Source organism: Vombatus ursinus, unplaced genomic scaffold (genome assembly GCF_900497805.2).
Source record: "Vombatus ursinus unplaced genomic scaffold, bare-nosed wombat genome assembly UNPS02014863.1, whole genome shotgun sequence".
NCBI classification, from domain to species: Eukaryota; Metazoa; Chordata; class Mammalia; order Diprotodontia; family Vombatidae; genus Vombatus; species Vombatus ursinus.
Window position 1 is genome coordinate 32,474,887 of NW_020954641.1, and position 27,605 is coordinate 32,502,491.

Consider the following 27,605-nt stretch of genomic DNA (forward strand, 5'->3'; position numbering starts at 1 on the left):
ATGCCAAGCAAAGGGGTATCTGGAACATTTTAGTTACTTTCTTTGAATAATTCCAAATTGTTTTCCAGAATAGCTTAAAATATTTTATTTTATAAAAAAAAGCAGTAAATGTATCATAATCTTGTATTCTCTACATCTTTCAGTCAATTCCTATAACTGTGAAGATACGTACTGCTGTGCAGAATCATCAGTGGAAATCTGTTTCCTTCCCATATTTTCATCGAGGATACTCTTGAACTTTTCCATTCTTTTGGAATAGTCTCTTCTTTGAGATAGCTCGAAAATCATTCTCTGCCTTTAAATAAAATAATGTTGTGAAGCTCTTTGCAAACATTGATGGGCTATACATCAATTATTATTAGCATTATTATTATTAGCAATAATTATTGCATTTGAAATTGTGTCATTTTTTGGCACAGATTTCCCTTGTATTTTTTCAGGTGCAGTTACTCTTCTTGCCTTATTTTCTGGAGCGTACTTTCCTCATATAGCATATTGTATTAGACATTAAAAAGGTGATAAATCCACTGTCATCAATGATGACCATAGTTTAATGTAGAAATGCCAACTGTTTTGTTATATTTCAAACCTGTTATCTCCTTCCAGCTTCATCTAAATATGTTCTCACTATGATAGTGTAGTTGGGTCTCCTGCTGAGCTTTTTGTGTAGGCTTATCTTCCCATCAACTATTTTTACTGTTTCGTAAAATGATGCAATCATCCATTTCCTTAGCGTTTCACAAATGAATTTATAGTCTAAATAGGTAAAATGAGTGTTGACTTTGGTTGTCTTATTTGTTGACTTGGCAAAGAGATCAAATGCTTGTTGGCTACTATGGCCTCTGAAATTTTTTGGCCTTCTTGTTGTGCAGTTGTGTTAAATTGGATAATTTTTTTTAAAGAAATGACAGCAACCAGAATCAATGCCTTTACTTTTCTCCCTTTCCTATTTTTTCCCATGACACTCTTCTAGCACTTAGCGATTTGTCTTGTTTGCCTAGGCTTGACTCTCAAAAGTGATGGAAAATTGGAGTGACAGAGACACTACCTGGATAGTTTCTAGAAGCCTTCATGGGACATCCCTGGAATTGTGGCTACACCAAGATTGTCCCAGGAAGGTATTTGAGAGAACAAGAATGAGATGTCAGGGCAACTAGGTGGTGCAGTGGATAGAGTACCGGCCCTGCAAGTCAGGAGGACCTGAGTTCAAATTTGGTCTCAGACCAAACACTTGACACTTACTAGCTGTGTGACCCTGGGCAAGTCACTTAACCCCAATTGCCTTTAAAAAAAAAAGACAGATGTCAGCATTGTCTGAGATCATGGAGGATATCCTTGTTATTCTGCTGAATAGGCATTCAGGGGCCACAGCTCTGTCTAGGGCCCTATTTTCTTCAACCCTTTTATCAATGATTTGAATGCTTCTTAGATTTGTGGATGACATGTTGTTGGGATGGACAGCTGAAATATTTAATAACAGATCTGGGATACAGAAAGACCCTCATACGCTAAACTGGTGAGCTGAAGCTAACATAATAAAAATAATAGAAATAAATATAAAGAGGGATAACTCATTCTGGTTTCTTCATGTCAAGTGGCCAGCTATTTGAAGGTGAACAAGAAGACAATGCTTGGTCCTCTGGGAGGGTTCAAATGCCTCTAAACCGAGAAAATAATGGCTTGAAAAGAAGGCAGCCATTCCAACTGGAAGTAGGAAGATGGTTGGTGAAAGAAGTGGTATGTTGTTGTTATTGTTGTATTTTAGGAACTAAAGACCAACGGAGAAACAGACTTTGTGTGAATGGGTAGGCAAGGGAAACTTAGCTTACACCTTGAAAAAGAGAAGCTCATGGGGTTCAGAAAATGGACACACTTTCTGGGGCCATAGGAAAAGAGACTCCTGAGCAAGAGTAGGTTGGGCTCCTGGTCTGAGGAAGATGGACTGAGAGATCTCTAAGCCTTAGCTCTTCATCTGAGCAAAGTTGAAATGGCTCTTAGCTTTGTGTACTGTTCCCTGCTGACCTGGATCAAGTGTGCAGCCTTAGAGACCCTTGGGCCTTGGTTGTTCTCAAGATGAAGGGCCTGAGAATGCATTGTGATAGATGTATGTTAAAAGGATGAGCATAGGGAATGGGCCTACCCAGGCTGTAGGCCTAAGAGGAAATGTTGAATTGTCTGTGGATGGTACTAAAGGCCTGGTCATGTCCCCAGAACTACCCTGCACTCCAAGAGATTGGGGATCCTAAAGCTATGGTCCTCCACTTGTCCAATCTGTAGCTCTATTCTTTCCAATTGCATCTCTTAAGATTCCTGGACCTTTTCCACTACATGTTCCAATGTGTATATTTGCATTTTGCATATGAATAAGTAGAGATATGTGTGTTGTTTGTGTGTGTATATGAATTAATACGTATGCATTTGGAATATATGCATGTATGTATGTGTATATGTGAATGTGTGCATGAATGTGTGTATCTGAGAGACCTACGTACAAGCTGTATGACCCAGGATGAATCATTTAACCTCCCTGAGCCTCACTTTTCTCATCAATAAAGTGGAGATAATAATGTGTGTGCTGCCAACTTCACAGGGGTGTTATGAGAAAAGAACACTGTGTACCCTAAAGCATTATTTAAGCATTTAGCAAAAGCTCAGGAAGTTTCTGTCCCAATTCCTCATTTCCATTGACTGATTAGGTCCCCAGAGGGTGACAGGCTACATCTTCCCTCAGGGTTCTAGGGGTAACCCTAAGGGGCTGGGGGCATTCTCTGGTCGTATTGCTCATGGACTTCTACCAGGGTGCTTCCTCCATGATTCTCATTTGATATCAATTGGGCTTAATTAGCTTTTAGTTATGTCCAGCCAGTCAATAAACATTTATTGAGAACCTGCTTTGTGCCACTTGCTTAGCACTGGGGATATAAAGACAAGCAAAAGATAGTCCCTACTTTCAAGGACCTTACAATCTAATGGGGGATACAACATGTGAATAACTATATACAAATAAGCTATAGACAGATCAAATGGGAAAAATCAACATAGAAAAGTCACCAGCATTAAGGAGGATCAGGAAAGGAAAAACTAGGATTTTAGCTGTGACTTGAAGGAAGCCAAGGAAGGCAGGATATGAAGATGAGGAGGGAGGGAATTCCAGACATGAGGGACAGACTCTGAAAGTGCTCAGGGTCAGGATATGTAGGTTGTGTGCAAGTAGCAACAAGGAAACCAGTGTCTCTGAATCACAGAGTAAATGGGGGTGAGTAAGAGGTAAAAAGTCTGAAAAGGTACGAAAAGTCCAGGGCTTGTTGGAAACCTTATAATCCCAAACAGAAGATTTTTACATTTGATCCTGGAGGTAATAGGGAGCCCCTAAAGTTTACTGAATAGAAGAATGACATGATGAGATCTGTGCTTTAGGAAGATCGCTTTGACAGTGTAGTGGAGGGTAGACTTTGTTGATGGACTTTGTTGGGGCAGGGAGACTGAATAGCAGGCTATTACATTATTCTAAGCATAATGTGATGAGGGTCAGCACCAGGTTGAAGGCAGCATCAGAGAAGAGAGGAGGGAATATATGAGAGATTTTACAAAGATATAATCAATAGGATTTGGCAACAGATTGTGGGGAATTGAGGATGATACCTGGGTTGTGGGAAGATAGTGGTCCTCTTGACAGAAATAGGGAAATTATGAAGAAGAGAGGGTTTGGGAGGTATAATGAGTTGAGTCTTAGACATGTTGAGTTTAAGATGTCCATAGGACTTTCAGTTGTAGGCAGTTGTAGATGCCAGACTAGAAGTCAACAGAGAAGTTAGGGCTGGATAAGTAGATTTGAGACCCATTGGCATAGAGATGATAACTGAATCCATAGATATCACCAAGTAAAATAAAATAGAGGGAGAAGGAAGAGGGCCCAGCAGAGAGCTCCATGGGACACTCATGGTTAGTGAGAGGGAGTTTGCTTGAGGAAGATCCAGAAAAGCAGACTAAGAGGGAACAGTGAGATAGGAAGGAAGGGAGCCAGGAGTGAGTGAGGTATGAAAACCTAGACAGAAGAAAGTATCAAGAAGACAGTGATTAAACACAAGATGCAAAGGTCAAGAAAGATGAGGATTGAGAAAAGGTCATTTGACTTGACAATTAAAAGACTGTTAGTGACTTCAGAAAAAGTGATCCTATGTTCTACAGTATGCACATATGTGGGTATTGTGCATGGGTGTGTACATGTGCGTACATGTAAGCATTTTATATGTGTATTGTGTGCTTGTGTATATATGTGTATGTATCATCATGTGTGTATGTGTATCTGTGAGAAAATCCTCCTCCATCAATAGAGGGAATGGAATGCCTTGTGGCATCAGAAAGGCGGCATAGTCCTGGCTGAACAGGAATGGGAGTTGGATTCCTGTGTCCTGTCCTCCTGAGGCCAGGGGAAAAGGTAAGGAACTTCTGAAAGTTTTTTCAGTGATTATTTTAAAAGGTCTTTCATATGTATCCTCTTTGAGCTGGGCTCAGGGGTAGAGCTGGGGTCAGGGTGGGTGGAGGCTGTGGGGAACACAGGGAGAGGTGAGGCCACAGGCAGGCTGGGCAAACAGATTTGGGCAGGCAGTGCTCTTTACAGAGCTCCCATTGTATGCCCCAGAATTCTGCTTTGAATAATCTGCCTCGAATAGCACTTCCCTCATGGCACTAGTGAACTTTGGAGGGTTAAACACAAGGGGCTTCCAGATGCTTCGGATTGGCCTTTGAGGCCCCAGAGTGGCCCCCTCTCATAGCTGCTGGACAGTCCCCTCATCACTGGTTCATGTCACTTACCAGCACTCTGATTTCCAAGCCTAAGTGGCTTAGAGGGAATTCGGGCTCCGAGGAGATGGCCTGGAGGTACCTGCCAGATGGATGGCTAAGGCTATCCCAGATGAAAGGATAAGAACTTTTATTTGCTCTAGGATTGAATTCCCTTGTGTGATTTTGAGATCCCCGGAAGAGCCTGGGGCCATCCCTCTCTGGAATATCCCTCTGCTGGTACCCTTCTCCCATTGAATAGTTCCTTCTGGGAGGTTGTGTTTTGGGGACAGCTTCAAGCTGGCCATGTTTCATTCCCCTCCGAGCTGTGTTTCTCATTCTCCAGACTTCTATTATACCTCTGTGAAGGTACCTCTCCCTCACCAGCCTAGCTGCCTTTTATATGTTGCCTTCCTCTCATTAGAATGTAAACCCCTTGAGGTCAGGGTCTGACTTTCTTTTTGCTTGTATTTGTATCTCTTTAAAGTGCTAAATAAATGCTTGATGACTACATGCCTGTCTTGAGAGTCTCCTTTATCAAGTGGGGAGAAGAAAATGAAAGTACTTTGTATATCATCTTCCAAAACATCAGCAACTATTAAGTGCCTAATTGTGTGCTTTGACAGGTAAAAGGATCACAAGATCATAGAATTTAGAGTGGAAAAGGGAGGAGGGGAACAAATATTTACTGAGCCAGAGTGCCAGAGTTTTATTAATATTATCTCATTTGATCCTCCCAACAACCCTGAAAAGTGGATGCTATCATTATCCTCATTTTATAGTTGAGGAAACTGAGGCAGGCAGAGGTAAGTGACTTTCAGTTAGTAAGTGTCTGAGACCAGATTTGAACTCAGTTCTTCCTGACTCCAGACCCAACGTTCTATCTACTGAGCCACTTAGCTGGAAGGGACCAACAAGAATGAGCCTAAAATGTGCCAGGCAAAATCAGCACTAGAAGGAGGACATGGATATGACCATCCTCATAATACATTCACCTCAGGCACAAGTCATGGCCAAGGGCCTTATGGGGTGGACAGTAAAAATGAGCTTATGATCAGGGTGTTGGTGGAGACTGGGGCTCCAGGCTAAGGAAGTTCAAGGAATAGATGTGGTGAGCAGGAGCTGTCCCTTTACAATTCCTTGAATGAGTCACCAAGTCTTCACTGACCCTGTAGCCCTAGCCCTGGACTTGGTATGTGGAAGACACCCAAGAAAACAAACAAACAAACAAACAGAATTAGGATTGGAAGGGACCACAGAGATCAACTCTCTTATATTACACATAAGGAAACTGAGACCCAAACTGAGCTAATGCCTTACCCAAGGTTACACAGGTGGCAAGTAGCTGAGCTGTGAATTGAACCCATATCCTTTGATTTCAATCCTAGCCTTAATTCCATCATATCCTGTAAGATGATCCACTCTCTCACTGGTCCAAACTCAGTGTCACAAGACTGCCAAGCTGATCTTTCCCTTGCGTAGAAATGGTGACATGTGCCCCTACCCAAAACTTCAGTGGTTCTTTATTGCTTCCATGATGTGACATTATCCTGTTTCCAGCCTTATCTGATGCTACTTCTGTCTACTTTATATACCAGCTAAACTGGACCAGTCATTGTCTCCAGAATATTTCCTAAACTTTCCTTCCTCTGTGCCTGTAATTATCCTGCTTCCTCTACCAGGTAGGGGATGTCTGGGGAACAAGAACAAGAATTGGGAGCCTAAGAATCTTGGGATACTGAGCATGGTCTCTCAGAATGAGTTTGGCTACATTTCCCCTTTAGGGTTCTAGAGGTATCTCCGAGGAGGAGTAGAGTGACTTTCTTTAAGGCCCTTGGCTTGAGCCCTCTTTATCATTTGTTCCCTCCCTACTGTGAACCACCAGTCATTAGGGCCCCAGTTCCATTGAACCATTTAGCATCAATTAGCTTTTACAAAGGGATATGTAATAATACCAGCTAGTATTTATATAGTACTTTTTGGTTTGTAAAGTGCTTTACAATGATTTAATTTGATTCTTACAACAATCTGGTGAGGTAGGTGCTATTATTATCCCAGTTTTACAGATGGAGAAACTGGGGCAGACAGAGGTTAAGTGACTTGCTGAGAGTCACACAACTAGTTAAGAGTCAGAGGTCAGACACGAATTCAGATCTTCCTATCTCCAAGTCCAGCACTCTATCCACTAAGCCACATAGCTGCCTATTTACAGAAGAGATAGAGCAAGAATAGAAGTACAAAGATTTCCCCTCCAATACTTGAATGGCACACTCTCCTCTATACCACTTAGTTTTATTTGCCCTAACAAGTTCACTTCCAGACATGGCCCAGCTGATAGATGGATGAGCCTTCATTTCTGCTACCACTGGATAGGACTGAGCAGGCCATTTGGGATTTCATTCCTTACCATCTGGCTTCTGGCAAATCTCATGGACCCCAACTCCTAGACCTCTGGTGTTTTTCCATTCTCACCTTCCAAATCTCACAAGGTCATAGTTCTCCTTCATTTAAGAGCAGGCCCCTTTTTTTCCCTCCCCCTTTGCCCTAGAGATGGCTACCATTAAACACAAATATGTAAAATCATTCTATATATACTTTTATTTATCAGTTCTTTCGCTGGATGCAGATAGCGTCTTCCTTCTATGATCTTTGCTCTTTCTTGCATGCCAATGTTATCTGCCTCCCCTCCCCACTTCTCACTAAGTCTCTACAAATGCTTTCCCTGTTCCTGTTCCTCTGATGGAGTCCAGGAGACTCTTCACTCCTCAGTCAATTATATTATTGTCCAGATGTAGCCTGATGTAGAAAGCCACCAATTAAAGCCTGCCTGTTTTCTTCTTATGTTTTCGTTAAGAATACCCTCAATGTGTGCATTGTCCATTCTCGTAAAGATGTTTATCTTTTAAAAAAAGAAGCAAACCTGTCTTCTTTCCCCCACCTCCTCCCTCAAGTGCTTTCCTAAAGCATCACTATGTTTTAGAAGTGGCCCTAGATTCTCAAAGGCTGTGACAGTAGACTACAAGCTCCTGTAGGTCCTACCAACCTGGAAAAGCTTTGATTTGTTGTTGTTGTTCAGTCATTTTCATTTGCATCGAACTCCTTGTGATCCCATTTGGGATTTTCTTGGCAAAGAGACTAGAGTGTTTTGCAATTTCCTTCTCCAACTCATTTTACAGATAAGGAAACTGAGGCAAATGGGGTGAAGTGACTTGCCCAGGGTCACAGAGCTAGGAAGTGTCTGAGGTTGGATTTGAACTCAGGAAGATGAATCACTATCACCTAACTGCCCAAAACCTAATTAAAAACCCTATGTTGTAGGTTGAATATTAGCTTAATTAAGTATAAGATTTATCACTAGGCAGCTCCAGACTTGGAATCAGGAGCTCTATCTAGGTTTAGTTTCTAGCCAATACTATTTGACTGTGTCCATGGTAGGCAAACTACATCACCTCCATAAGTTTCAGTTTTCTTTTCCATAAAATGACAATAATGATATTTGTACTACTTATCTCACAGGGTTGTTGTAAGCTAAATAAATGTGAGTTTATCATTATTAGGATGATTTTAATTTTTGTTGGTAAATTTTATTTTTGCTACACTTACTTCTGAATATATCCTTCCCTTCTTCCCTAACCAGAAGGCCATCTCTTGTAACAGAGATTAATAAAAAGGAAAAAAGCCGCTAAATAAAACTACCCAAAGCATCAACCCTGTCTGACAATATGTGAAATATTCCATACCCGAAGTCCCCCAGCAATGAAGGTAGGAGGTGCATTTTCTTCAAGGTCAAGCTTGCTCTTTCCATTGAGTTCAATTTCAATTTCTTCTTCTTCTTCTTCTTCTTCTTCTTCTTTTTGTTCTTTAAATTTACATTGTTGTAGTCAACTTCATTCTGCAGTCATTCATGTCTCCCTGTGATTTTCTGTATTCATGTTCATTGTTTTTTATAGTGTAGTTATATTTCATCACATGATTGTACCACAGTTTGGTTAGTCATTCCCTGATCACTACACTACCTACTTTGTTTCTATTTCTTGGCTACAATTTCTGTCTTTTACCCCCTTGGGGTATATGTCTCATAGTGAGATCTCTGGGTCAAAAAAAATTATTCACTTGAGAAAAAAGTATAATTATAAATTGTTCTATAGAATGGATAGACACAGCCCCACCAACAGTGTATTAGTATGCCTTTCTTTTAGCAAATCCTCCAACAACATGATTATCTTTCATCTTTGTCTTTTTGCTGGGTGCCAGGTGAAGCCTCAGAATAGTTTTGATGTGCAGTTCTCCTATGATTAGTGATTTGGGGAAGTCTTTAATATGATTGTTAATAGTTTGCAGATTTTCTTTCCAGACCTGTCATTCATATCCTTTGACCAGTTATTCATTGACAAGGGCTTTTAGTCCTGACCTTTATTGTAGATATTTGATGGCAAAGATTTTTCCCCCAATAGATGTTTTGATTTAGTTCATTAAAAAACTTTTCAATTTTATGTATTTAAATGCTCTATTTTATCTTCTGTGATGTACTCTATAACTTGTTTGGTTGAAAATTCTCACTCTAACCATAGCTGGGTGAGGGTACTTGATTAAAGATCTTTCTCTTCTATTAAAAAAAAAAAATCATGAGTACCAGACTAGGAATCAGACCTGGGCATTTGTTCTACTACTAGCTAATTGTGTTTCCTAGGATGAGTCACTTAACTTCTGTGGGTCCTTAGGTTCCTTACCTGTACATTGAAGGATTTGGACCAGCTAGTCTCTGTCCTTTTCACCTCTAACAATCTATGCTCATTTTCTAAAGTTCCTTCCAGCTCTGACATTCTATGTTCTATGATCCCTGCCAGCTCTGACATCCTATGTTCTCTTAAGGTCATTTTCTGTTGTGGAGTTCTGTGTTTCAGATAGCTCTAGGCGCGCTCAAGATAACACTCCTGTTCCAGAGCCCGGGTTTGGGCACTGATCCCCCATCTCATGACCGGGACTGGCACTGCACCCCTCAGGCGGCCAATTTCCCGTGAGGCATCAGAGGAGCAGTCACAGCTGTGCGCGCTTCCCCTCCACCTGGGAGCCCCCGCCAAAGGCAAAACTTTGCGATTTCCCTCCCTCTCTCCCGCGGGGTGCCCCCAGCTCCGCCCCGCTGTGCCGCCCCGCCCCGTCCCATTCAGCCTTCCTCTCCTCTCGCTGGGGTCCCAGCCCACTTCTCTCGGGGGCTTGCAGAGAACTGGACTTGGCAGCGACCACGATCTCGAAGAAAGACTGACTGAACCCAGGCTGAAGTTGAAGTTGCCGAGAGGCGTGCCAGGGCCGGACGGGGAGGCGAGAACTAGAGAAAAGGGATACGGAGAGAGAGAGAGAGAAAGGAGGGGGATTGGAGAGGAGGGCGGGCACCAGAGAATGAGAAAGAGATCTTTGGGGAGGCAGCGAAGGCGGGTCCGGGGCTCTCCTGGCTGAAAAAGAGTGAGAAAAGGAAGGAGGGAGGGGAGGAGAGAGGGAGGGAAGAAACGCGGCGGGACCCCTAGCTGAACCAAGCACTCAAAGCTCCGCAAGAGTGGTTCAGGGAGCCCAGCGGTCCCGGGCAGCCTCCAGCTGTGAAGGAGGACCCTTTAGCTACACAGCTGGACCCGGACCCAAGTCTTTAAGCGGGAGGGGCCTAGATCTATTCTCTCCATCTCGGGTCCTCAGACTGGGGGTGCAGCCACCCTCAGCCCCCTCTGGGCACAGAACTCCGGTAGTTTCTCCTCCTTTTCTGCAGACTTAACTTCGTGGAGAAAAGGCAAAGAAAGTAATTTAGGAGTCACTCTCCCTTCCCATAAGAGGCGAGTGAGCGCCTGGAGGGCGCAGTGGTCCTGTAGACTTGTGTTCCTGGCGGCCGTGACCTTGGCCCTATTTCAGAAGCTGAGCCGCCGCTGGGCAGGGGGCAGCATGGCGGTGTCAGCGATCACTGGATTCTCGCTGGTCAGCCTCCTCAGTTTCGGCTACCTTTCGTGGGACTGGGTCAAGCCGGGCCACCAAGCTGATGGGCCTCGGGCCTCTGGGGACAAGCCTGCCCCATGGCCCTCGCAGTCTGCATCCCCACCTCCGCCCCACATCATCTTCATCCTCACTGATGACCAAGGCTACCATGATGTTGGCTACCATGGCTCAGACATTCAGACCCCGACCTTGGACCGACTGGCCGCCGAGGGTGTAAAGCTAGAGAACTATTACATCCAGCCCATCTGTACCCCTTCTCGAAGCCAGCTCCTCACTGGCAGGTAAGTAGTCTGACTTTCTGCATTGATCACAATGGGTCTAGGGGACTAAAGACCAGAGAAGACCCTTTTCACCAAGTATTTACTTTACCATGACTGGCCTTTCTATGTTTGGTGGAGTATTCTCTAGTCACTTCCAGGCTCTTCTTTTAAAGTGCAAATATCCCTAGGAGGAGGCATATATTAATTCACCCACTCATCAGTGTGAATGAGTGTAGAATTATATAGATTAAAGTTTGCAAAGTGTTTTATGGTGTTACCTCATCTAAGTCTTACAACAACCCTTTGAGGTAAGTTCTACAGGTCTCCTCATTTTACAGAAGTGGAAAAGTGAGCCTCAGAGATGTTAAGTGACTTGTTAGTGGTCACACAGCTAGTAAGTATCAAAGGTAGTGAGGTCATTTCTATCATTCTTTCCTCTATACCACTGAATGGCAGAGCTGGAAGGGCCCTTAGAATGTGGGGTTTCAGAGAGTAAAGTCATCTTAGAACATAGCCTATTAGAGCTGGAAAGGATGTCTAGGTCAGTCAGCTCCCCTCATTTGAGACTTACCCAAGTTCACACAGCTATTTAGTTGCAGAGTTAGAAAGATGAAATGAAGTTGTAGAATCTTAGGGAGAAGATCTTGAAGGTCATCTACTAAGACCCCCAACCACCCAGGGTAGTAAGAGAATACTGTCTACAACATTCTGGACATATGGTCATCAAGCTTCTGCTAGAATCCTTCCAGGGGCTGGGAATGCAGTGCTTCAAAAGGCTTCCTATTCTATTCTGCCATAGCTCTTTCTTGCTTGTTTGATTGATTGATTATGGGAAGCAGAAATACGCCTATCTGTCACTTCCACCCACTAACCTTAGTTCTGTCTTCTGGAGTTAGAACAAAGTTAATTCTTCATTCATATAAAAAATATTTGAAGAAGGCCCTCGAAGCCTTCTCCTCTCCAGACTAAAAAAACCCAATTGAGTTTCTTCAACCATTGCTTATATATGGCATGGATTCCAATTGCCTCACCATCCTGGTTGTCCTCCTCTGAACTTGTTCCAGTTTGTCAATGTCCTTCCTAAAATGTGGTGTTCAGAACCAGACAAAATTCTTCAGATGGAGTCTGGCTAGGGCAGAAGAGAGTAGGACTATCACTTCCTTTGATCTTGATACTGTGCTTCCATTCATGCTGTCTATGATCACATTAGCTTTTTTTGGCAACCATTTTATGCTGTTGACTCATATTGAACTTGTGGTCAACCAATATTCCCAAGTCTTTATTCTGTGAGTGGCTCTTTAGTTAGGACTTGTCATCTAGAACCTGTGCAGTTGAATTTTTGAACCTAAGTGCAGTACTTTATTCAATTAGACTAAATTCAGTAAACATTTATTAAAAGACTACTATGTAGAAAGTGCTGGGCTAGGCACTGTACCTTTAAAGACAAAATGAAACCATCAACTCTTCTCAAGGAGCTTACATTTCATCTTAATAGATTTGTTCCATTGTTTTAGTCTGTATAGGTCTTTTTTGGATCTTGGTTCTTCCCTCCACCGTATTGGCCATTATTCCAAGTATTGGCGCAATTGCAGATTTGATAAGCATGTCATTTCTCTCTATACCATTGAGAAAAGAAGCATCAGTGGCTACCTATTTCTTCTAGAATAAAATATAAACTCCTTGTCCTAGCATTTAAACCCTTTCACAGTCTGACTCTAGCCTACATTTCCAGACTTATTTCATATAACTATCCTTCACACATACTATGTTCCAGTCAAACTGACCTCCTTGCCACTTCTTGTACCCAGCATTCCATCTCCCATCTCCAAATCTTTGCACCATCTGAAATACATTTTCTCCTCACTGCTTTCTCTTAGAATTCCTTGCTTCTTTCATGTTTCAGCTCAAGTGCCACCTTCTCAATGAGGCCTTCTCTGATCACTCCATGAATTTACTGGACATGTTTTAGGTTTACTTGCTTGTACTCATGGCATTCTCCCCTCTTACCAATAGAATATTAACTCCTTGAAGGCAAGGACTAGTGTGGGGCTTACTTTTTATCCCCAGTGTCTAGCACAGTGCCTGGCTCATACTAGGCTCTAAATGAATACTTATTTAATGAATGAAGGATGGATAAATAATGTTGAATAGGACTGGATTAAGTAAAGAGCCCTGGGACCATGACCAAAGGCCACACCAAGGTGAAACAGATCAACTATCTTCAATTCTGGTCCCCTAGTCAGCTATTAACTGACCTGATTCAAGAATTAATAATTCCTTAAGGGAAAACAGCCATTTTGGGGGTAATAGTCAGGATACATCTTTTTGAAAGAGCTCCATTATATTCCTCCTAACATTCATTTATCTCTCTTTCTCTCTTCATCTTGTCCTTCCTTCTTCCTTCCTTCTCTTCCCTCCTCCTCACCTTCCTCCCTTCTTTCCTTCCTTCCTTCAGTGATATAATTTCTCTGTTAAATCATATAAAAACAATGGAGAGAGAAAAGAGATAGCCCTTTCCAGCCCATTGTTGTCAAGAGGCGGAGAAGTGGAAGAAGATCTAAGGCACAGGAAGTCAGTCAATTGACAAGTGTTTATTAAGTACCCTCTGTATGCCAGGCAGTGTGCTAAGTGTTGGTGATGCAAAGAAAATTAAGAACAGAAGGCAGAAGGGAATCTGAAGGCGAGATGAAAAGATTCTGAGAAATAAGTAGATCTGGATTTAGGAGATCAGCTGGAGGTGGGGAGGGGGGGAAGACTATCTGATGATTGGGGAGAGGAGTGATCCATTGGGAGTTCAGGGGTGGTAGAAGAAGAGGAAAGGTCAGGCAGTGGGCTGGATGGCTAAGGATAGCAGTGTTTGGAGAGGGGTGTTGAGGAGAGCAGAATGGGGCGAACACCTTAGGGGAGGGAATGGAATCAGGGAGGTTGAGGAAGGGTGCTCTCATTTATTCCTCCCTCCCCCACCTCCAGACCTCACTGAGGCTTCCTCAGCTTGAATACAATTCAAATCAATCCCTGTTTTCTATTCTCTGCCTCTTGGGAACTGCTTCATCTTATCCCCAGCTGCTCTGGTTCCCTTTGTTATCCTCCTTGCTCTCAGGATCCTCTTTAGTCTCCTACTTTTCTTCCTCTTCTTCCTCCTCCTCTTCTTTTACCACCACCTCTTCTACCACTTCTTTGTTTCTTGTCTTCCCCTTCATTTTATTTCTTCTCTCTCAGGCCCCTGGGGCTGAACTTGACTGCATTTCACACAGAGATATACAGACCCAGGCACACCCAAGGCTTTGAAAGAGACAGGATTTCATCCACAGGAGTACTTCCTCCCCTGCCAAAGATTAAACTCCCTCTGTGCCTTAGTAGATTCACTATGGCTAAACAATTCCTGATTCTCAGGTGGTGAGTCTCTCCACTCTTATCTAGACTGGTTCCAGGACAGGCACACCCAGCAGTGGTCTATTGCCAGGCATGTATGTATAACCTTTCCAGTAGGACCTGGACAAGCTTGTGTTTTGCTAATATAGCCTTTGATAGCCCACGCTCACTTCTATGCCTTGAGGAAACATCAGAGTAGAACTTTAGTACACATAACATAACCTAACAAAATATAACATAACTATCATATATTTAACTATTTTGTATATATTTGCATTAATTTACTTTATATTTGTACTGTATTTGTATATTTACTTGTCTTCTCCATTAAAATGTAAACTTATTGTGAATAAGGATCATTATATTCTTTGTACTTATATCGCCAGAGCTTCAGCACAATACCTGGCATCTAGTAGGCACTTATTACATACTTGTTGATTGACATACCACAACACAACACAACATAACATACCATAACGTAACATATCATTGAGAGGTATGGTCAATAGAGGGCTGACTTTGGAGTTAGGAAAAACTGGGTTCAAATCCTGCTACATACTGGCTATATGACCATTTATTCTCTTAGTGTCTCCAGACAACCCACTAAGACTATAAATTACAGGTGAGTTGCCAATTTGTAACAGTTGATGGGGTTTCTACACTGGGAATTCCCCAAATGGATGAAATAAGGAAAGTCTTGACCAAAAAAATTCTAAAACAAAGCAATACTATAATATGATATAGGATGGAAGGCTGGGAGTGATTTTGTAAGACCTTAGTTCCTATAGTGATTCTGGTACTTTCTGGGTGTGTGAACCTGGGCAAATCTTTTAAGCTTGGTGAGCCTTAGGCAACTTATTTACTAAATTATAAGGATGATAGTTTTAGAGCTGGAAGGGACCTAGAATGGGTCATCTAATCCAACCTCTTCATTTTACAGATCAGGAAACTGAGGTTCCAGAAAGGTAGAGAGAATGTGACTTGACCAAGGTCATACAGGGAGTAAGTAGCAGAAATAGACCCAAAATAGACCTAAACCCAGGTCCTCTGACCCTGGAAGTGAGGCATGTGGAAGGCACTCCACCAATGAGAGTTACCTGCACTCAGAAAATCATAGCTCCTTCATGGTGTATAATGAGAGTTGGCCATCAGGGACTGATTTTTTTTTTTTTTGCCAGAGTTATCTCTAATGCACAGTTTTGATCATTATGTCAATTCCTTGTTGAGATACCCTCAGCGTGCCCTGCTGCCACCAGGATAAAACCCTAAACTCCGTTCTCTGAATATAGGAGGTCTACATTTCCAGCACTATGTCTTCCTCCCCACATACTCAGTGCCCTGGCCAAACTGGGTTACTATCCATCCTCACGCATCCCATTCTTCTCTGACTCTAAGTCTTTACTCATAATACTGCTCACACCTGTCTCTTTTTCTCCCCTTCTTCCCACTATCTCTGTCTTAATCCTACCTCACTTTCTTTTTGTTTTGAACCTAAAAATGCAAACTTATTTGAACAATCTGGAAGGAGATACAGGATTATTTTTTTTTAAATTTATTTTATTTTCAATTTATGGAATAAAACAGGTATTTCCAAATAGGACAATAAGAAAGATGATTGCACATGAAACTGCACATCTACTATGTACAACTTGCTATTCTTTTCAATTATACAACACAATTATCATGTAAATATTTTCCTTTTTTTCTTCCCCTCTCCCCCCCTTCCACCCCCCCAGAGATGGCTACCATTTGACATAGTTATATATATTTAAAATTATTCTATACATATCTCTATCATTTCTTTCTCTGGATGTAGATATTATCTTCATTCACATGTCTTTTATAGTTAATTTGCACATTTATAGTAGTCAAAATAACATATTTGTTCAAAGTCATTCTTGGGTTTTTGGGTTTTTTTGGCCTTTTGGTGAGACAATTGGGGTTAAGTGACTTGCCCAGGGTCACACAGTTAGTAAGTGTCATGTGTTTGAGGTCAGATTTGAACACAGGTCCTCCTGATTCAAAGGCTGGAGTTTTATCCACTGCACCACCTAGCTGCCCCTCAAAGTCATTCTTAAAACAATATTGCTGTTACTGTATACAACGTTCTCTTGGTTCTGCTCATTTCACTTTTCATTATTTCATGCAAGTCTTTCCATGTCTTTCTAAAATCATTGAGCTTATCATTTTTTATTTCTACCTGACTTTCAATGTTCAAATGATATATCCCATCTTCTATGAAGCCTTCCTTCATCCTTTCCCCACTCTCCTACTCCTGTGCCATCTAAGCCAGTAATGATTTCCCTTCCTGGGGTCTTTCATCATATTTTGTTTCAGTATCTTATGCATTCTTGTCCTACTTTGCATTAGAATCAAATCCTCCTTCAAAGCCTCATTGTGTGTATAGGTGACTGTAGGTTCTCTAAGACTGTCCTACTGGATGACAAATTATGGCTGGTCTTGCTGTGCGGGAAAGTCTTTTGGGATGGGCCTGGTAACAAATGCTATATTTATCCTCTGAGACCCAGTCTGGCTAAGTTCAGAGAGGCTCATTACCAGGTTGGCTGTAGGCGATCAATCCCCACTGATAGAATTGTGGATAATTGACGTATAAGTATTATAGTTATTACATCTTATTTTTTCTACTTGACTCCAGAGGGTAGAAGGGACACTGACTTATTATCTTTGAATCTACTATAGCACTTAACATGAAGCCTTGCATATAGTCGGTATTTTAAAAATGTATTGATATTTACTTTTTAATATCACTTTCACTTCCAAATGTATTCCTCACCCTTGCCCTCCCTAGTGTCATCTTTATAACAAAGAATATAAAAGAAGAGAAAATAAGCAATCCAGAAAAACCAATGCACTTATCAACTGTGTTTAATAATATATGCCATATTCTATACCCATAATCCCCCACCTTTGCAAAGATGGGAGGGAGGTGAGATAGTAGCTACTTAATAGGGGTTTGCTGAATGCATAAGAGGACTTAGGCTAAATTGGAACTTACTAGGATAGCTAACATCTCCACAGTTTGCCAAGGCCTTTCTCTAGGCGATGAGGTCCCTGGGTAGAGAAGGTCCAAGACATCAGGTTACCTCTCACTCTCCCACAGAGCAGAGGGCCAATAGACCAGCACTCTCTCCTCCATCTCATTCTTCCCACCTTCAGATTTGGAAAGACTTTAGAATAGACAATGCTGAAGCTGAAATAGACCTCATAACATAGAATGTTAAAACTGGAAAGGACTTTAGAACATAAAAAGCTAGAGCCAGAATGGGCCTTAGGACACAGAATTTAGAATATCAGAGTTGGAAGGAACCTTTATAATATGGAAAATCAGAGCTCGAAAGGAACTTAAAACATGAAATGTCAGAACAAAAAAGGTCTTTAGAACGCAGAATGTCAGAACTGGAAGAGAACTTAGTCAAACTCCCTCAGTTTATTAATGGGGAATTTATCTAGTCAAATCTCCTTAGTTCTGTTGTTGTTCAGTTGTTTTGGCCATGTATGACTGTATGTCACGTATATATGTCATGTATGACTCTTAATGACCCCATTTGGGGTTTTCTTGGCAAAGACACTGGAGTGATTTGCCATTTCCTTCTCCAGCTCATTTTACAGATGAGGAAACTGAGGCAAACTGGGTTAAGTAACTTGCCTATGGTCATATAGCTAATAAGCATCTGAGGCTGGATTGTGAACCCAGGTCCTCCTGACTCCAGGCCTGGCACTCTATCCACTGGGCCACCTAGCTGTCCACCCCATCCTCCAATTTACTAATAGGGAATTTATCTCGGTAAGCCCCCCCATTTTACAGATGGGGAAACTCGGGACCAGAGTGAGGAAAGGGCTCGCAGCTAGTTAGTGTCGTAGCTAAAATTAGATCCCAGCTTTCCTGACTTCTAGTTGAGGGGTCTTTTCACTGTACCGGACTTCCCTTCTTTTTTATTTAGGGAGGGACATTTTTGGAACGTAAGCATCTTGAAAACAGATTATCTTGCTTTTCCATTTGTGTTCCCAGCTAAATTAAGCATGTAGTAAATGCTTAATGATGATGATAATGATAATGATGATGATTGTTAGTATTTGTATAGCATTTTAAAGTTTGCAAAGTGCTTTACAAATATTATCTCATTTTGTCCTCACAACAACCCTTGGATGTAGGGGCTGTCATTATCCCTATTTTACATATGAGAAAACTGAGGTAGATAGAGGATAAATGACTCGGCCAGGGTCAGGCAGGTAGTAAGTGTCTGAGAACAGGTTTGAACCCAGGTCTTCCTGACTCTAGGTCTGGCATTCTATCGACTGCACATTGGTTGTTCAGTCATTTCAGACGTGTCTGACCCTTTGTGACCCCATTTGGGGTTTTCTTGGCAAAGATACTGGAATGGTTTGCTGTTGCCTTCCCTAGTGGATCCATTCTGTCAGGCATTCAGAGGTGGAGGGACTTGCCCAGGGTTATATAGCTAGGAAGTGTCTAAGGCTGGATTTCAACTCAGGTCTTCCTGACTCCAGGCCTAGTGCTCTACCCACTGAGCCACTAGTTGCCTCCTAACTACACATTAAGCCTTTATAAATGCTTAATAAATGCTCATTCATTCATTTATTCATTCCATCTTTAGGTCTGAGGTGAGCAAAGGGGAAGTCAGATTCATGCTAATGTATTCATGTTGTACTTTTCTCCCCCTCCTAACTTCATTCTGCCAACCAGGTACCAGATCCACACAGGACTCCAGCACTCAATCATCCGTCCTCGTCAGCCCAGCTGCCTTCCTCTAGACCAGGTGACGCTACCACAAAAGCTGCAGGAAGCGGGTTACTCAACTCACATGGTGGGCAAATGGCATTTGGGCTTCTATAAGAAGGCGTGTCTGCCCACAAGACGTGGCTTCGATACCTTCCTGGGCTCACTGACGGGCAACGTGGACTACTACACGTATGACAACTGCGATGGGCCTGGTGTGTGTGGCTACGACCTTCATGAGGGTGAGAGTGTGGCATGGGAGCAGAGTGGTCAGTACTCTACCCTGCTGTATGCCCAGCGTGCCAGCCAGATCTTGGCCAGCCACAGTCCCCGCCAGCCCCTCTTCCTCTATGTAGCCTTTCAGGCTGTTCACACCCCACTGCAGTCTCCCCGTGAGTACCTATACCGCTACCGTACCATGGGTAATGTGGCTCGGCGCAAATATGCTGCCATGGTGACCTGTATGGATGAGGCTGTGCGCAATATCACATGGGCCCTGAAGCGTTATGGCTACTATGACAACAGTATCATTATCTTCTCCACTGATAATGGTGGTCAGACCTTTTCTGGAGGAAGCAACTGGCCCTTGAGGGGCCGCAAAGGCACCTATTGGGAGGGTGGTGTGCGTGGCATCGGCTTTGTTCATAGCCCCCTGCTCAAGAGGAAGAGGAGGACGAGCCGGGCACTGGTACACATCACAGACTGGTACCCTACCCTGGTGACACTGGCTGGGGGCAGTGTGTCTGAGGCAGAGGGGCTAGATGGTTACAATGTATGGCCAGCCATTAGTGAGGGTCAGGCTTCACCTCGCATGGAGATCCTACACAACATTGACCCTCTCTACAACCATGCCAAGCATGGCTCCCTTGAGGGTGGCTTTGGCATTTGGAATACTGCTGTGCAAGCTTCTATTCGAGTTGGTGAATGGAAGCTGCTGACAGGAGATCCTGGCTACAGTGACTGGATCCCCCCACAGACTCTGGCCAACTTCCCTGGCAGTTGGTGGAACCTGGAGCGGCTGGCAGATGGCACCCGCCAGTCTGTATGGCTCTTTAACATCAGTGCTGACCCCTATGAACGTGAGGACCTGGCAGCCCAAAGGCCCGACGTGGTCCGTTCCCTATTGGCTCGGCTGGCGTATTACAACCGGACAGCCATCCCTGTGCGCTACCCCGCTGAGAATCCTCGGGCCCACCCTGACTTCAATGGGGGTGCCTGGGGCCCATGGGTTAGTGAGGAAGAGGAGGAAGAGGAAGAGGAAGAGGCTGGGGAAGGGAGGGGCCGGGGTTCTCAGCGGGGCAGAAAGAAGTGCAAAATTTGTAAACTTCGCTCTTTCTTCCGCAAGCTCAACACCAGGCTGATGTCCAACCGCATCTGACTGGGGGTAGGCTGGGGGTGGGGGTCTCTAATTCCAACTCTTCCTCCAGGGTTCCTTCTGGCTGGCACCATTCATGGCTGGGAAACCCTTAGAGAAGAGACTGCTGGTGACCTGAGCACCTGTTTTCTCTTAGAGAAGAATGGGAGCTAGCTCAGCTGGTTGGGGTGGGGGAGGGTATATCCTGAAAGTGCACTGGGGATAGTCTAGGAATGGGAATATCCCTTAGGCTCCGGGCTGGGGTGACAGACACAACCTGAATGGTGGTGACACTTCTTAATTTGTTCAATTCCATAACAATTCTCCTGAAGCTCAGCAGCAGAGATGGAGGGGTAGGAAGGTGGGTTCCTTAAGGCTTTAACTGATGGGAGCAAGGTTGGTACCAAGAGAGGGTGTGGAGGAGTAGGGAAAGGATGGGGAAAGTAGTCATGACTAGGTAGGTGAGGACCCCATTGGGCCTGCTACAGAGGTCTCGTGCATGGGGAGGGAAGTTGGCCTATGACATCCCCACCATCTCTAAGAATCTATGATTCTAAGATTTGAGAGCTTTCTCCATCCAGCTAGCCTCTGGCAAATGGGGTACTGGTGGGGGCAATGGTAGTGAGTGACCTCCAGTGACTCTTCCGTATGTGCAAACATGCAAGGCAATAAGCATTAAGCGCCTATTGTGTACCAGGCACCAGGCTAAATGAATGATTATGAACACATATAAGCATGTATACAGGTTAGGTCATTGTGCAAATGGGTATAAATATGTACATATGTAGTCACTGATAAGTCATTGATATACACCTACATGTCCATCTGTCCAGTGTATGCCCTGGGATTGGGTGGGGGAAGGGAAGTCGGGAGTGGAAGTGAGAATGTATATATATACATGTGTGTATGTGCACATGTGCACACACACTGAGGGGCAGGCATGAGGGCTGTGGGGGTTAAAAGCCTCTAATGTACAGTGCGTTTTCATTCTGCACAGCCTGTTCTGTGTTTCTCCCTCTAGGTTCCAGTCGGTGCCGCATGTGTAGGCGATGGCTCTGCTGTGAATTTTGAAAATAGTTATTTTTGTCTCTGGCAAATGAGGCCTGTTAGGACTTGTCAGCTCAGGGATGAGCTGCAGGGGGTGGGGGGGGGAGGGGTTTTGCTGTCACAAAATCACACTCATTTGAAACAGTCCACTGAAGGATTTGACACAGCCTGGGGGCCAGTGGCCAAGGGGAATAGACTCCAGCAGCAGAGAGAGGCCCAAGGAGGATGGGGAGAAAGCAAGAGGGGCCCCTCCTCTTCCCTTCAGTTCCATCTTTCTTCCCCTTAAGGAGAAGCATTAGATTGGCTTTGCCCCGGGCTGGTAGGAAGAGGTCTGGCTGGGAAGGCTGGAGGATCAGTATCTAAAGACTGGTTCTTTTTAGGGGTCGCCGTGTGTCCTGGCATAGATGATTGTCCAGCCACGGCACCATAGGTACAGTCACTGCAGGTGAGAAGGCTCTCCTTTCCCTGTTCTCATCAAGGGTGAGGGGACTGAGGAGGGCAACCATGATGATGAGACCCTGAGAGTGGCTGCTGTGGGCTGTTGAGAGGATGAAGGTTGGTGATTGCCCTGGGGAGTCAGGGCTTCTCGCCGAAATGCCGGGTCTGATCTGGACCAGCCCCATGAGGAACCCTAATTGCTCTGGACCACTCCAGCTAACCTGTCTTTTGCCTGAGACCTCACTGGTTTATTCTGAACTTGCTAAACTCATCACAATGCCGGTAATGTGCCTTGGAGGGACGTAGGCCCAATAAAGTATGGATGGCCAACACTATTCTGCTGCCTTGCAGTTTGCTCACTGTCTGAGGCCCTCCCTTTTTCTTTCTTTAATGATGTCCCTCTCCTGCCCTCAGAAAGAGCAGCAGCAATATTTTCCTAATGGCCACTGTTACCTACCTCTTATCCTATGAGGAAAGACAGTCAAAATCCATCAAGCATTAACTGAGCACCTACCACACGCAAGTCACTGAATTGTCCAGGGAATGCAGACAGTGAAAAAAAAATCCTTGCCCTGTACCTCAAGGATCTTACTGGACAGCTTGAAGGTATCTTGAGATGAGGGAACCATTTCTCTCTCCTTTCTTTCCTCTACTCCCACCCTTAAACCCAGTGAGTAGGAGGCAGTATTACACAGTGGAGTAGATCTCTAGCATTGGGAGTCAGGAGATCTGGGATCTGTTCTGTGCCCTGCCCCTGACTCATGGTGACCTTGGGCACATTGCTCCCCCTTTCTAGGACTTCTTTCCTCATCTGTAAAATGGAGGAGTTGGAATATAAATGCTCTGTAAGGTCCCATCCAGCTTTGACTTTATTAGCTGCAAGTTCCCCCAAGATACAAACCTGACTTTGACCTTAGAGGTGAGTGACCCTTGAGTCAGCTCCCTCAGAGGAAGCAGATCTACTGGGGCATAGTGGATAGCATACTGGACTCAGAGTCAGGAACTGAATTCAAATCCTACCTCCAACACTTAGCTATGTGACTATAGATGAGTCATTCATATTCACCAAGGCACAGTTTCCCTCTTTGTAAAATGAGATGAAAAATACCTGTAGCACCTACCTCACAGGATTGTTGTGAGGCTCAAATGAAATGTTTGCAAAACTTAAATAAATGTCAGTTATTGTTATCATTCCCTCAACTGTTCCCTGTCCCCAGGGCAGGATAGACAACCCTTTGGTTCAAGGGGGATGCCCATCCAGGCATGTGTCCCCCGGGGTTGCCAGAACCTAAGGATGCAAAGAGGTTGCTTCCTGGCTCTCTTGTGGCTGGTGTTGGCCACTGGGTGGCAGCGAGCCCTTGAAACTAGTTCTTCAGCTGTGAGAGAGTACAGAGGGCAAAGGGATGACCACATCCTCAGCTGGGCCCTCACCCTCCAGGCCTGCAAGAACAATGTAGGGAGATGGAGCCTCAGAGCAACCGAAGGGGGCTTTGCTTCCTGTGAGTTCCTTGAAGACAGCGATTGTCTTTTGCCTCTTTTTGTATGCCCAGCACTTAGCACAGTGCCTGGCACATAGTAGGTGCTTACTATTTACTGCATTGACTGACTGCTTCTCTGCCTCTCTCCCTCAGCCTCGATAGTTACCTACCCTGCCATGGTAGAAGCAGAGCCAGCAGGACTTGATGGTGCAAGTGGAGAAAAGTGCCAAGAGAGAAGGGAAGCAGGGAAAGGAAAGAAGGCGGAGAGATGAGAGGGGGGTGAGGAGGGATGATTAGTTCCTGCTTCCTAGGCTATGTTCTCTGCCTCCCTTCCCCCTACTCAGGCATTGGGGTTTGTACTTGTGAGCCTGGAGAAACTGTCCTTTGAGTGGGGAAAATAGAATTGGCCTGAGCCCCAGGTTCCTCAGTACTTTGACCCGGCTTCCAGAAGATAGAGCCCTCTGGGCTCAGGATGGTGGATCCCCTCATACTTATTCCTGAGAGTCATTCCCCTTGGGCCCTGGCCCTCCTCAGCCCTGCATGTCTGCTTACTTCCCTGGCTGGGGCAGTCGAGGAGCCCAACCAGGGCAGGGGCAGCTGTCCGGCCACATGATAGCCCCTCTATGGGGCCACCTAGTTGAGCTGCTGTCTTCTGGCTTCTCCCATTTTCTTTCACTTCCTTCATTCTTCCCTGCCCCCCCCCCCCCCACTCCTGTCTTAAAGATCCAATATACAGTGGAAAGCATGCCGGATTTAAAATTTTGCCCCTATATGTCACCAATATGACTTTGAGTAAGTCATTTTACATCTAGGGGCCTAAGATTCCTCATGTAAGATGAGGGAATCGGATGGACGACCTTGGAATTCTCTTCTATTTCCAGATTTAGAATCCTTTCCTCTTTGAAGAAATGTTGGGAAAGGGCAAATGCCCCTTTTTGTTTTGAGGGAGGAGAGTAGAAGATACATACCAGAGGTCGGTGTGATTGCTTCTGAGTCACGTAAAAATTCTAGAACATATTTCTTTTGTTTATCTTTAGATTTTTTACTGGTGATTTTTTTTCATTAGCTTAATTTCAACTATATCCCTCTTCTGAGAGGCAGCTAAGTGGTGTAGTAGATGGAGCTAGCCTGGAGTCAGGAAGCCCTGAGTTCAAATTTGACCTTAGATACTTACTACCTATGTGACCCTGGGCAAATCACGTAACCTTTCTGCCTCAATTTTCTCAACTGTAAAATGGGCATAATAATAGCACCAACCTCCTAGGATTGTTGTGAAGGTCAAATGAGACAATATTTGTAAAGTGCTTAGCACAGTGCCTGGCACATAGTAGGCACTTAATAAATTTTTGTTTTCTTCCGTCTCTTACCCAAAGAGCTATTTCTTGTAACAACAAGTAAAGAAAGAGGGGGAAAACAGTTCAGCAAAATTAACTGACAGAACAACTGACAGCAGATGCTATATTCCACACCCTTAGTCCCTCATCCCTGCAAAGAAGGGAGGGAGTTGTATTTTCTCCTCTCCCTTTCAGAGTCAAGCTTGGTCATTATAATTATACAGTGTTCAAGATTTTATTTTATTTACATTGTTGTTTGTTTTTTAAATTTATATTGTTAGAACATACTGGCCAAAGTATAGTGAACATGTAGAAAGAGAAGTAGCCGTCACGAAGCTAGCATGGCATCATCGAGAATACGTCATGTCAGACTAACCTAATTTCCTTTTTTTTTTTGGAAAGGCTTACTAGATCAAAGGAATGCTGTACATATAGTTTACCTAGATTTGAGCAAATCATATGATGAAATCTCTCCTGTTATTTTTGTGGATGAGATGGAGATATGTAGGCTACATAAAATATGTTTAGCGACTGACTGCAAAAGGTAATTAGCTCTATGTCAGCTTGGAAGGAGGTACTTAATGGAGGGTGTGAGGGATCTCTCTGTGGCCCTGTGTTATTTAATATTTTATCAGTTATTTGAATAAAAAGCATGAAAATGATCATCAAATGTGGAGATGACACCATGATCAGAGTGATAGCTAGCATATAGGTCAGAATTAGGATCCAAAAGGATCTTGAAAGACTAGAATGTTGGGCTAAATCTAATAAAATGAAATTGAATTAGGAAATATGTACATCTTGCAATTGGTTCAACAAGTTAACTTCCCATGTATAACCCAGGAAAGGCATGGCTAGATAGCAGTTAATCTGAAAAAGATGTTTTTAACATTTGGGGGGAGGTTTTATTTGGTTGTATGGCTGATATAAGTTAATAGTGTGATAGGGCAGTCAAAAAAGATAGTACTATCTTAGGCTACATCATAAGAGTCATAATGTCCAGAATGAGAGATGCTCTCCTTTGCTTTGGTCAGACCACCCCTGGAATACTCTGGGTGCCACATTTTAAGAAAGATATTGATAAGCTAGAGAATGTCCAGAGGAGGGAAACCAGGATGGTAAAAGGCCTTGAGGTCATGACGTAACTGTTGCTCTTCAGTCAAGAGGGAAGAATTAGCAGGAACATGGTGGTCATTTTCAAGAATTTGAAGGGCTGTCATGGAAGCAGGATTAGATGATGTCTCCAGAAGGCAGAAGCAGGGGCAATGGGTGGAGGTTGCAGAAAAGGAGATTTAGGAAGGAAATATGAGATGACATAGGAAAAAGCCTCCCAACCATCCAGGCTTTCCATAAGCTTGAACCAGCTCTCAAGTTGTTGAGTTATTTCAGTCATGTCTGACTCTCTGTGACCCCATCTGGGGTTTTCCTTGGCAAAGATACTGGAGTGGTTTGCCATTTCCTTCTCCAGCTCATTTTACAGATGAAGACACTGAGGCAAATAGGGTTAAGTGACTTGCCCAGGGTCACCCAGCTAGTAAGTGCCTGAGGCCAGATTTGAACTCAGGTCCTCCTGACTCCAGGCCCAGCACTCTATCCACTGTGTCAGTTAACTGCCCCTCAAAAGTCAATTGTTGAATTTTCCGTGTGAATATTTATACCTGAGCAGCAAATACTACAAGCCAGGGCTTGATTTATTGCTTGATAGATTGTTTAGACTTTAAAAAAATGAGGGAGAAAATACTGGTAATGCATGTTTAACTTAAAAGTGTATGGAGCATACATTTTTAATTTCTAGAGAACTGGTTGTTAAACACGTATCAGCACACCTCTGGCTGCCTTGATGATTCACAGACTCCTGAGTGCAGTTCTTCAAGCAAAGACTGGATGACCATTCCTGTTATAAGTTGTGAGGAGGGGACTCTTGTTTCAGATGTGAGTTGTACTCGATGGTGTCTGAGATTCCATTCAGCTCTGAGATTCTGTGATTCTCTTTGGTTAACAATGATAACTCTCATTTCTGTAGTGCTTTAAGATTTGCAAAGTGGATAGTATGTGTAGGTATTATTACCTTGGTTTTACAGAAGAAATAGATAAGGCCCAGAGATGTGAAGTGACTTCCTTGGAGACCTACAGCTAGTAAGGGTTGGTTGGAGCCAGGACTTGAATCTAAGACCAAAACAGCCTTTGTCCCAAGCTGCCCCTCTGTTCAGTGAGTGAATCAGGGCCCCCTTCAGTATGCCCTCTGTTTCTCTATATGAATCACTTCTCTGCTTCTTTTTATCCCTGTTCCTCAAATTGCTTAATGGGATAAGCCTTTACTCCTGGAAATTCATACTGCAAATCTTCTTTTCCACTTCAGTTCAGAAAGGATATCTTCCAAGGGCAGGGAGGAATCAGGGGAGCTGGGAGCTGGGGGCAGGCACTCTAGTATTAGGAGACTGGACATCTGTGTCCATGGGGACGCTTAAATAAAAGGTTGATGGACAGACTCAGTATCCATCTCATGTCACTGTCCTGGTCAGTGACGCAGAGGTGCTTCCTTGAATCCAAACACGTATCTCTGCATTGTTACATGAATAGGAAATCACATACCTCCCTGCTCATGCAATTTGGTATGGTTCAAAAGCCTGGAAGCGTATTTATTTCGACCTCAAAGGCTGCCCCCTGGGTACAGTAGGAAGCCCAGACAGCCAGAGAGCTAAGCTGAGCACGTGTGTGGACCTGCATACCAGCATGGCAAAGTAGGAACTTGGTGGGTTTGGGTGCTTCTAGGTGTCAGGTCACAGTGCACATGCTCAGATAGTCACA

The 27,605-nt window shown here is 43.8% G+C and overlaps 1 protein-coding gene across 1 annotated transcript; it reads left to right on the forward strand.

Moving 5' to 3' along the window:
- Positions 1–10,402: 10,402 nt before the first annotated feature.
- On the forward strand, positions 10,403–20,524 carry ARSI (arylsulfatase family member I). The gene is made up of 2 exons (XM_027842000.1): positions 10,403–11,039; positions 19,114–20,524. The coding sequence occupies exons 1-2, from the start codon at positions 10,708–10,710 to the stop codon at positions 20,522–20,524; spliced, it is 1,743 nt and encodes a 580-aa protein (XP_027697801.1). The 5' UTR covers positions 10,403–10,707.
- The last annotated feature ends 7,081 nt before the right edge of the window (positions 20,525–27,605 follow it).

Bases quoted from the DNA above. Each gene is read 5' to 3' on its own strand.
- ARSI (XM_027842000.1), top strand. From the start codon at position 10,708: ATGGCGGTGTCAGCGATCACTGGATTCTCGCTGGTCAGCCTCCTCAGT. The intron at 11,040-19,113 runs GTAAGTAGTCTG...TCTGCCAACCAG, and splicing joins AGCCAGCTCCTCACTGGCAG to GTACCAGATCCACACAGGAC.